General features: G+C 38.3%; 1 protein-coding gene across 12 annotated transcripts in view; it reads left to right on the top strand.

The window, feature by feature from the left end:
• The window catches only part of BICD1 (BICD cargo adaptor 1), a 274,492-nt gene extending 262,741 nt beyond the window's left edge, over positions 1-11,751 (top strand). For 11 of the 12 annotated variants that reach the window (XM_055280140.2, XM_055280136.2, XM_055280130.2 and 8 more), the window contains one exon: positions 5,641-11,751. In XM_055280140.2, coding sequence (XP_055136115.1) covers positions 5,641-5,646 — 6 coding nt within the window. In that variant the 3' untranslated portion in view covers positions 5,647-11,751. The remainder of the gene's footprint in view (positions 1-5,640) is intronic. The other variant, XM_063639206.1, reaches the window with a different exon arrangement.
• Positions 11,752-12,179: the final 428 nt, after the last annotated feature.

Raw genomic sequence — 12,179 nt, 5'->3', positions numbered from 1 at the left:
CAGATGACAGTAGCTACTGATGGAATTCAGCGAGGCACGCTCCTGACTTGGAGTGTCTGCTCAGTATCTGTTATCAATACTTTTTTGGTGTCTTACCATTCCCCAAGACAAAGATCTGCAATCTCTTAACCTCTCTAATTTGCTGAAGAAAGCGTGGAATGGGCTGCTGTTTCGTTTGCTTGTTTCAGAGATTGGTCTGGCTATGTTGCCCAAACTGGACTTGAACCCTGGGTTCAAGCAACCTTCCTGCCTCAGAAGACTACTGCTTGAAGCGCTTCCATTAAGTAGGAAACGGAAAGGCTGGCAGGAGATTTTTTTAACTTTTTTTTTTTCCACCTTGCCTGTTTTTTGAAAACCAGTTTGACTAAACAATTCTGTAGTCTAGTTCCATCTGTTCTGAGATTAATGAATTTAGGTTGCTTACTACTGCCACAGGGATGATTTACTTTAAAGAAAAGCAATTTAATGAATTACAAATATTTCCAGCTTCTCGAATGTTTCCAGTTTCTACCCACATGAATACAGCCTGGTCTAGAGCCCAATTCTACTACTGTTACCCATCGTGGTCTACATAAAGAAATGATTAAATGCATATAGATCTGAAAAGACTCTCCTTTTCAAAATTGCTGGGATGATGACTGACTCTTTTCCCACCCATACACACTGCCAAATGGGTCAATGTCAATACCTTCATTGCCCTTTTACTCCTTGGCAGAAAAGTTAACACATAGCCAACATTCGAATTCTTAGTATAAACCAGACGAGGGTTCACTTCTTTACACATATTAAACATTACAACCTTCCATAAGGGGTAAGCACAGTTATTACACCCATTTTTGTTGTTGTTTTTATTTGTTTGGTTTAGTTTTTTGGCGTTTTTTGTTTGTTTGTTTTTGTTTGAGACAGAGTCTCCCTCTGTTGCCCAGGCTGGAGTGCAGTGGCACGATCTTGGCTCACTGGAACCTCCACCTCCTAGGTTCAAGCGATTCTCCTGCCTCAGCCACCCGAGTAGCTGGGATTACAGGTGTGTGCCACCACACCCAGCTAATTTTTGTATTTTTAGTAGAGACAGGCTTTCACCATGTTGGCCAGGCTGCTCTTGAACTCCTGACCTCCAGTGATCTGCCTGCCTCAGCCTCCCAAAGTGCTGGGATTACAAGCATGAGCCACCGCACCTGGTCTTACACCCATTTTTATGTGACGAAATCGAGGTTTGGGAAAGTAAAATGACTTGTTCAAGGTTACATATCCTGAACACAACTGAGCCTAGTGATCCTACCTACCACCAGAGGTGGCTGCACTGCAGGGGAGAAATCTATTTCAGTTACGCTGTGAGGAGCAAAGTGAAAGTATGCAAATCACCCACCATAATTCCTTTTCCCTCAAATTGAAAAGGGATGTTTGTCTAATGAGAAATAGAAGATGTGCTAAGAATGTTGAGTTATTTCACATCAGGTGTTCTGTTTCTCATTTTGAAAAATGATTTTGAGTGCTGGGCGCGGTGGCTCATGCCTGTAATCCCCGCACTTTGGGAGGCCAAGATGGGCAGATCACCTGAGGTCAGGAGTTTGAGACCAGCCTGGCCAATATGGTGAAACCGTGTCTCTACTAAAAATACAGAAATTAGCCAGGCATGGTGGCAGGCACCTGTAATCCCAGCTCCTCAGCAGGCTGAGGCAGGAGAATCACTTGGAACAGGGAGGCGGAGGTACCAGTGAACCAAGATCACGCCACTGCACTCCAGCTTGGGCAACAGAGTGAGACTCCATCTTAAAAAAAAAAATTATTTTGTACTTCCCTCGGTTTATACATATATTAAACAGCTTTTAAGGTGAATGATTTTTTAATAAAAGAGCATTTTCTCACCTTTAACAATGTAGAACTTTTCAGCCAGGCATGGTGACTCACCTTTGTAGTCTCAGCACTTCGGAAGGCTGAGGTGGGAAGATTGCTTGAGCCCAGGATTTCTAGACCAGCCTAGGCAACTTGGTGAAACCCTGTCCTTAAAAAAACAAATACAAAAATTAGGCATGGTGGCCTGCATCTGTGGTCCCAGCTACTCAGGAGGCTGCGGCGGGAGGATCGTTTCAGCCTAGGAGTTCAAGGCAGCAGTGAGCCGAGATTGTGCCACTGTGCTCCAGCCTGGGTGGCAGAAGAGGACCCTGTTTCCAAAAACAGAAAAAAAGTAGAACTTTTCCATGTATACTTTTTACAGGCTAATTCCATTGCAGAGCTAAATTATCAAAATTATTAATAGATAATAGGTATTATAATATGAAGGAAAGGAATGCCCAAGGTATGTAGCCTTGGATATAATATTGAAATATATAGAGTCGTTTGGTATTTAGCACTTCCTTTCTATCAAGTAGTTTTCTACTTGGGAAAAAAAAAGAAACTTCCCGAAGATGTATCCAATTTTATATCTTAGTAACAGTTTCCTAAACTTGTTATTTACAACAGGATCTACCTATGTAAAGTAAAATCAATGGTAAATGTTGAATAACAAATAGACTCTTGAAAATATTTAGCAATCACAACTGAAACTGAATTCATTCTATGCCTTAAATGATTATAATTTATCAAATATTTATATCCAAGAAATAGTATCTTAACCTGTAAGCCAAGAATGTGTGTCTTACAGGTTAATTTACACATAATATACACCACGTGATTGCAGCATTTATGCAAATTAAAAATATTAATACTATAGATAATAATTCACTTTATGTAAGAAATCTATCTAAAGGAATGAAAAAAATTTAAATCATCACGAATGATGTAATGTCAAGGTGTTAGGCAAAGTGAGTTGTAACCCCTATTTAAGCTATTGCTACACACTTCAGCTAGTCAACCAGAAATATTTGTCTTCCTTTATCAAAAAGCATATTGGGGCCAGGTGCAGTGGCTCACGCTTATAATCCCAACACTTTGGGAGGCCGAGGCGGGCGGATCACAAGGTCAGAAGTTTGAGACTGTCATGGCTAACACAGTGAAACCCCGTCTCTACTAAAAAAAAAAAAAAATACAAAAAATTAGCCGGGTGTTGTGGCATGTGCCTGTAGTCCCAGCTACTCGGGAGGCTGAAGCAGGAGAATCGCTTGAACCCGGAAGGTGGAGGTGGCAGTGAGCCAAGATCGCGCCAGTGCACTCCAGGCTGGGCGACAGTTTGAGACTGTCTCAAAAAAAAAAAAAAAGTATTGGATTACACAAGGTCTTCAAAAACATATCTTTCTTGGGTGGACACAGTGGCTCATGCCTGTAATCCTAGCACTTTGGGAAGCAGAGGCAGGCTGATCACTTGAGGTCAGGAGTTCGAGACCAGCCTGGGCAACATGGTGAAACTCTGTCTCTACTAAAAATACAAAAATTAGCCAGGTGTGGTGGTGCAGGCCTGTAATCCCAGCTACCCAGGAGGCAGAGGTTGCAGTGAGCTGAGATTATGCCACTGCACTCCAGCCTGGGCAACAAAGTGAGATTCTGCTCAAAAAAAAAAAAAAAAAGAAAAAAGAAAAAAAAAAACGTATCTTTCTTGTGTAGTGTGATGATTCTTCTGCATTACTTGCCATAAATCACATTGCATAATATGTTTAGTTCCCTAAAAAGAAATTAGTTCTGGTGCTGACTTCCACAGCACGTATAGTAAAATTGGAGTTTCTTTTTACTATATGTGCTGTGGAAGTCAGCAGTCTAAGTCATGCATATTTGCAGAAAGAAACTGTTAGTTGATGGGAAAGTCTGACCTGTAACCTGCTGCTTACCAGGCCGTCAAACTCTGTTTGGAGGGTCAAGTATGAATCTTTCCATACATTATTTTCTGTTTTCTTTTTTAAATGTTTTCTTTTCTTTCTTTTTTTTTTTTTTTTTTTGAGACGGAGTTTTGCTCTTGTTACCCAGGCTAGAGTGCAATGGCGTGATCTCACTCACTGCAACATCCGCCTCCCGGGTTCAAGTGATTCTCCTGCCTCAGCCTCCCGAGTAGCTGGGATTACAGGCATGTGCCACCACGCCCGGCTAATTTTTTTTTTTTTTTTTTTTTTTGTATTTTTAGTAGAGACAGGGTTTCTCCACGTTGGACAGGATGGTCTTGAACTCCCAACCTCAGGTGATTCGCCTGCCTCGGCCTCCCAAAGTGCTAGGATTACAGGCGTGAGCCACTATGCCTGGCCTAAGATTTTCTTAATTTATTTTCCCTTTTTTTTTTTGAGATGGAGTCTCGCTCTGTCGCCCAGGCTGGAGTGCAGTGGCGCGATCTCGGCTCACTGCAAGCTTCGCCTCCCCGGTTCACACCATTCTCCTGCCTCAGCCTCCGGAGTAGCTGGGACTACAGGCGCCCCCCACCACGCCTGGCTAATTTTTTTTTGTATTTTTAGTAGAGACGGGGTTTCACCATGCTAGCCAGGATGGTCTCTATCTCCTGAGCTCGTGATCCGCCTGCCTTGGCCTCCCAAAGTGCTGGGATTACAGGTGTGAGCCACCGCGCCCGGCTGCTAGTCAAATTTTTAAAGGCCCAAACCCGAATGTGTTTTGTCATTTTACCCTAGGAAACTCAATGATTTTGCTTCTTTATTCTTCAAGATTATTCATCCAGACCCTGATAGGCCTGAGCGCAGGTTCATTTAAAGTAGAGGCTATCACAGGCGGTCGTTTGGAAAGCTACATTATATACTTAACAAATGGGAAATGTTAGGCTGGGCTCGGTGGCTCATGCCTGTAATCCCAACACTTGGGGAGGCCGAGGCAGGTGGATCACCTGAGGTCAGGAGTTCAAGACCAGCCTGGCCAACATGGCAAAACCCCATCGCTACTAAAAATACAAAAATTGGCAGGGCATGGTAGTGCACGCATGTAATCCCAGCTGCTCGGGAGGCTTAGGCAGGAGAATCGCTTGAACTCGGGAGGTGTTGGCTGCAGTGAGCTGAGATGGAGCCACTGCACTCCAGCCTGGGCAAAACAACCAGACTCCATCTAAAAAAAAAAAAAAAAAAAAAAGGGTGAAATATAAAACTCTTCCTTAAACCTCCAAGCCCAAGCAGGTAGGGGGAATTCTTAGAGCAAATTAGACTTCCACAGGCAAATTCTTTATCCTAGTGAATCTGGATCTACCAGATAACTATAGAATCCTCTAAACTCCAAAGCCTTGGCCAACCTGTCAGTACAATCAGCATCACTGGGAGCTCATTAAAAATGTAGAATCTCAGATCCCACCCCACACCTAATGAATCCGAATCTACCCTTTATACTGAGCTCCCCAGGTAATTTGAATGCATATTAAAGTTTGCAAAGAACTGATCTCATGCAATCTTACAGCTAACGCAGAGACCTAGGAGAACAAGACCGTGCGAAAATTGAGAAGAACTTCTGTAAAATGCTGGGGGCAAGAAAATAGGGAAAACAAGAAAAGAAAAGAGTGGCTTTGAGGGAAGAGTTCATATGTCATTTCCTTAATACATTTCATTTTTCTTTTTTATGCCTTGTTTTGAAAAGCTACCATTGTCTTGGCATGCTTTAGATGGAAACCATTTACTGTGCAGATTTCTGTTCATGTCCTCAAAATATCAAAACGATCTCGCCTAACCCCTACCACCGTGCCTGGCCCTTTGAAACGTGTTTCTTGCTGACGTGCTCGTTTCTCCTTTCCAGTCCTGACACAGCTCTCCCCGAGGAGCAGCCACATTCCAGCTCCCAGTGCGCCCCTCTCCACTGTCTCTCCAAGCCTCCTGAGCCCTAGTCTTCACCTGCTGTGGACGAACATCTGGGGTGGAAGTTTCGTAGCCACACACAGGATACTGCCCAAGATCCAGCGGGTGTTTTCTTCTCGGTTGTTAGATGTTCCATTGGATTAATGTCCATCGTTTTGGAAGACAAGAGAAAGTTGAGAAGAACACGAAGCACAGACCCTGATGTGATAAAACATTTTGTGGTTTCTCTGAGTCACAGATAAACTTCTGCCATCAAATGGCTACAGTTCATTTAAATTTAAAAAAAAGAAAAAAGAAACAGGAAACGTGTCTCAGATGGCTGGCTTTACCTCAATAGCGTAAGAGAGACCTAAGACCTATGTGAAATACGTATATTGTAGTGTCATCTTTCCTCACACTCCAAATTCAGCTAGGAAGTTGATTCCGATATTTTTGTCATTGATATTTATTTTGTACTTTATTTGCTACGTGATTTATGTCTATACAAATAATTTCTCTGAGGTGAATTTAATTCATTTATTTTCAAATAAGCATAATTTGCTCAATTAAGTATGAGTTTGAATTTAGTTTGAAATCTGGAATTGGCCAGAGTGTTGTCAGTTTTCTTGCACAAAATGATAAAAGAGGTGCATCAGAATGTTAACAATAACTGTATTTTGCTGCTACACTGGTATTGTTTATGCACTTATTTTCTAATCAGTAGCTCATTAACTGCTGGGTTTTGTTTTTGTATTTTTAACTAGAGTTCTTCACTGGACATTACTAAGTAAATCTAAGAAAGAGACTAAGTTATGATTTATTGACTTATTCAAGTTTTGATGGCATCTTTAATTTTATTTTTTCATTGCAGTTGAGTAGATGTACTGGTGCTGCTCCTTTGTATGTGTGTATGTGTGTGACAATGTTAAAGAAGGCTCAATAACTTGAAGGGAAAAAAATGGTGTGTTTATTTAATGACCAGAATTTTTTTTACTTCTCCCAAAATCAGGGTCCTACTGCAGTCTTTCCTGATAAAACGTATCAAGTACAAATGGGAAAATATATACATACATAGATGTAAGATAGCCTTTAATTAATTAATTTACCCAGAGAGTGTTCAAAGTTTGATTAAAATTGTATGTTTTGTTGTCGTTAGGTTTTTTCATAACGAATCTTCCTTGCCAAAAAAACAATAGATAATAAACCTTAGCTCATTGTCTACTTTTGACAAACACTCAGGTGCCTACAAACATTCTATTATCTTGAGATAATACATGTTCCTGGTTAATTTACAGATTCTGCTGGGTAACTTTTATGACTTACGGCAGTGGATTTTCATAGCAAAATTTATTTTGCACATAATCTGACAAACAAGGAAAACAGCTAACTGAGCCGAAAGGTCTAACACTCTTGGGCTCCTTAACCATCAAGTGCTGCCCACACAATTGCTCCTAGCCCTGATTCCTTGTCTTTGTCAGGTAGCCTTAACTTATTTAAAACCATAAGGGTTTGACCTTTTCATGTAAAGACATCTGTAACTTCTCTTCAAAACAAAAACGACCCTCACTGTTAACACAAAGGACAGTTACCAGTGTAGGGTACTGAGAAAGGACATCCAGGAGCCACTCAGCTTTTTGAGCGGACATGGGTGCCACAGAAATGGAGTGGTCCATCAGAGGCCAAATGGTAAGTCGTAAAGCACATTGCAGGAGCTTTCGTTAGTCATACGCCTATTAAGTAGTGGTCGCTATTACCAAAGCAACCAGGACGTTTTGTGTTCTTTATATGAGTGCTGTTTTCCACAGTGTCATTTATTATGCAACGTGGAGTAAAGAGTTGAAATCTTCACCAACATAGGGATTCAGGTTAAAGTACAGAAACAGGAACAAAACGATTTGACATGAAGGTCCCAACCATAGCAGCCTAACTTCCGCTCTATTCTACTGCATGGCCTTGCTGTTCCTAAACATTGTCTTCATTTCCTTGACGTTGTATCTGCCTAGTACCAGTCAGTATTAGTGAGACTGTGGATTTGATCAGAGTTCAGTGAAAGAAAGCTTACCCTCACTTTGTGTTTTTTATTTTTTCCCCTTTCTCAAGCACCACGTGTTTGGACCTGAGAAGTGGCATAGCTGCTAAGTTGACTTTTAATAAAAACTGTTTGTGCCTGAGGGAAATATATGCCTTTTTACAAAGTACCTCAGAACATGTTCCTGTATCGCCTCATCGGTTTTGTTTGGTGGGACTGGGAGTTCAGCAGGAAGTTCTGTCTGTGTGTGATGATGGGGCGGTACTGCCAGTGGGCAATGTTGTATTTGCATTCTTTATCCGTAACTCTGAATCTAGGACTCCATGAAAAGCCGGGTCATACACAAAACATTTATTTCTTCCAAGACAAAGTGTATTATTACTTCTATTATAAACTAGTTTCATTTCAGTTCTTTATCTTCACAGAGTGGGAAAGGCTTGTTCTGAAATACTAATTCTACGAAAATAATACTTTTAGCGAATCTTTGCCAAGAAATTATAGAAACTTGGAAATAAATTTCTCATTTTCAGCACAAAATTAAGTGATAGTCCGTAAGCAGTGAGAGAGAATACCATGTATTTACACTGTGGCATCATTTAGTATAGTTTAAACTGAGCCATATCTATATTTATTTATAGGCATTTAAAATGAATCAATATGTGTAGTGTTGATAAAAGTCAGTATCTGTAAAGATAACATCAGGAATCCAAAAGGAAATTGAAAAGTGGAAGAACTAGTGAGAACCAAAAAGAATGAACCCCAGTAAGACTAGTTGAAGACATACTTGGAGAGGAAAAATAAACAGCAGAAATACACTAAAAAATATTGGCTAATTATTGCAAACACAGCAAAGATCAATGCTAACTAGTAAAAGTAGTTAGCACAGTAAACAGGTAGTTTTTTAAAAGTAAGCACAATTACAATATTGAATAGTACAGAGAAATGCTTTTCTCCTGAGGATTTTTCTTAATCAAAAAATCAGAAGCAATAAATTGTCTTTGGCCTGAGTGCTGAGTGGCATAAATAAAGGAGCTTGGCTCAATCTTTCTGGTCCACACATAATCCATTAGATCCCATTCATATATCCAATTCTGGATTCTAATAAAAGGAATTTGGAGAACTTTGAGAAAAAGGAGAATTGCTAAATAAGAAAAGACCTATTTAGAAATTATACTTTAGTCTAACGAAGAGGAGGTACAATAGTGGTCTTCAAGAAAAGAATATTTAACAAATGATAGATATCAGCTATAGATATTGTTACTAAGTCTAGAATAAAAAAGGCTTCAGTGTGAAGGATGTATAGTAACTCTAGGAAAGAGATTTTTAACACTGGGAAATTAAGGTGGAAATTGATAATCGTAAGGAATATTTGTTTTGTAAAAATTGAATATCTTTGGTGGTCTAGTAAGTATTAAGTGGCAAGATAGGAGAATGCATTTCAGTTCTGGGAGCTCATAATCCTGTGATTCTTTTATTTTAAGTTCTAAAATACATTAAAGTTTTACTGGCTAATCATAAAATATTTTATATTTGAAGATAGGATGGCAATCTTTATTTTTCCAAGATATTTGTTGGAAAAAAAATGATTGTTGGTATTATTTTTTCTTCCAGCTATATTCCATGGTATCTTTAAAATTGTTCAGAGTATAGTACTTTTACTAAAAAACTTCAATTGTCAGAGTCTAAAAAAACAATGTCCTCAGGAATACTTCAGAAATAGAAGGTATGCAATGCCTTAGTGGGGGCAAACACATTTCAGATTTTGTCCTTATTTAAAAGGATCTTCAGTCTACAACATTTGCTTTCTCGTGCTTTGGAAAATATCCTTGTGCAGATAAGTTCTTCTGTTTGAAACAGGCATGAAACATTGGTCACATAACCTAAGAATGTGGAGATTTCTTGATATTCTGTATTAATTAAAGTTCTCTACATGTCTCAAATGGAGATCACAAAACATGAAAAGGAAGAAATGAAATATCTTTTCTTCTGGGATGAGTGTCAATTTTAATGTATAATTGTCATAATCAATCAGCCAAAAGTTACAATCTGTCCTTCAGAGACATCGGGGGAAGGTGACGAATTTCCAGTAAGGAACTGTGGTGGGTTCAAACTCATGCTGCCACAAATACGTTGATATGGTAGGTAGGCAGTAGGGCTAAATTTGAAAGAAACTTACAGGATAAAGTTCACAATTTTAAAAAGGTTGCCCTCTAGTTTTTTTGTTTGTTTATAAACTAGAGTGATTTTTAAGTAACCCTTATATTTAAGGCTGCAAAAAATGTACAAGAATATGTTTTCAAGTAAAGGGAACATAATTCTTCAAAAAGCTGTTGAACTGGAGTTATTACAGGTTATGACAGATAGCATGATCAGTGCTGATACTGACAAGTACTTTTTTACCTTAAAATCAGCTTCTATGGAACTACAAGATCAATCCAGCTCCTGAGTGACCTTTTCCATTGTCTGTAATAATGCCCTCGGATGAGTTGTGTCTAAAATTAAGTTTATCCTTATTTATATGCCAACTTAACTGCCATAGCCCCTAATGTATTGCATTTGTAACCTGATCCTATTATGTTTACACCTGAAAGATTTCATCTAGACATGTCTTTCATCCTTATTATTCAAAGGGTAATTGAAAGAGATATTTAGTGTTAAGACATGTTCCCCAATTGAGAATTTTCCAGAATATTCTACTTAAGAAGAAGAAGAGCAATTAACTGCCTTTAGTTAAGGGCAAGAGTGCATAGAAATATCCAATGTAAAATGTTTGCATGAATTATTTCACATCATGTAAGCTTTCCCATATTCATAAGATGAACACTATAGAAGTCTCATTTCTCTGTGATCTTCTGTCCATTAGGAATGTAAGGAGATTGTTCTCTATATCTAGTCTCCTTTCCATATTCAACTGCATGGCTCTAATCCTCAGTGTATTTTTATCCCTTACTTCTCGAGTTATCTAGAATTTGCCCTATTTAAACTGAAGCCTGGATAAACTCCTGAGCCAGATTATTCCTGTGATTGGAGTTTAATCGCTGTAGAACACTCGTTGAGAACACATCTTTTACTTTTTTTCTTTCAGAATTATTCTTCGATCATTGTTCTCTAATGAAAACACCGAGAAGTAAATCTGGTGCTTCTTAGTGTAAATATGTTTTTCTTTTTAAAAAGTCATTTTAAAACAAAGATGAGAGAACGACAAAGTAAGGGGAAATATCATTTTATTTAAAAATAATTATTCAATGATAGATAATGGAGATATAGAATGAATCATTGGGTTCACAGATATGATTTGTGCAGCCAATCTTAGAGGAAATACATCATTTTAACATTATTCCCACAAAATGTTTAAGCTCAATGGTTTGACTATGAGAGTCAAACAATTACTATTTGAAAATCTCTTATGACATTTTTGTAATCTACTCAGTGTTTTTATTTGCATGATTATGCTTATGTGATGAACCATCCATGATTCTGATACTGTATTTCTTTCCAGTGTTAACATGTGTATTGTGTGGCCAACTCTGATTTGTACACCGTGTTATTGTTGTAATGATTCAGCTGTTCCTACATTTAATTGCAGTTTTATTATTAGGCCTTTTGGGGTTTAAATGATGTGAAGTGTTTCCACCTACTGATAAATACCATATGAAAACATGACTAAAAGACTGATTTAAGAAACTTTTTTGTTATTTTTAAAAATATGAATTTCAAAAGAAATGTTCTCAAAGACATGCATTTATTTTAAGTTCAAAAAATTCTTATGAATTTATTATTGCTTGTACTTGAACATTTGTTCATTGTAGACAATCCTAAGTGAAGAATGTCTCGTGGGAGAATCCACATGACACGTGCTTGTATTTGTGTAATCTGATCATGGATCATGTACTCACTCAATGGTTGGACAAGGCACTCCAGTGCTCAGAAAATAACCAGAAGCCAATATACCGATTCTTATATCTTGGTTTATGTTACCAACCGAATATGGTGTAATGCATAACTTTTTCCAGTAAATAAACTGGTTATTTTTTGTTCATTTCATTAATGCTGCCTTTTTATCAATTTGAGCAGTTTTTCTGTATGTCGTTTTGATGTATACTTACAAAAAGGAAAAGAGTATATGAATTCAGATGCGATCTATCTGTTTATTCAAAGTGAGAACTTATTTGAACTAAAAACTAAATGCTTTGCTTTAACAACAATTCTATATTTTCCTGGTAAGTAACGTGCATCAACTCTGCTCATTTCCTCCAGTTGTCACCTCTTCTACTTGTAATCTTTTCTAGAAAGCTATTTTGGCAGGAGGATATACTTGACTGAATTCGATTAGAAATGTACCAACATGAAGAAAATGCTTATTCTAAAACAGGAAACGTTGTTTTGATGAAAGAAGAATGAAGTTTCTATGCGTTATTTTGGGAGACAATTCCTCTTTGTTCTTTTTGGAACAGCAGAGTCCCAAAACTTTG

The sequence above is a fragment of the Symphalangus syndactylus genome, chromosome 5, assembly GCF_028878055.3.
Source record: "Symphalangus syndactylus isolate Jambi chromosome 5, NHGRI_mSymSyn1-v2.1_pri, whole genome shotgun sequence".
Lineage (NCBI taxonomy): Eukaryota > Metazoa > Chordata > Mammalia > Primates > Hylobatidae > Symphalangus > Symphalangus syndactylus.
The sequence above is the reverse complement of the archived record's forward strand: the minus strand, read 5'-3'. Positions and strand labels throughout refer to the sequence as shown.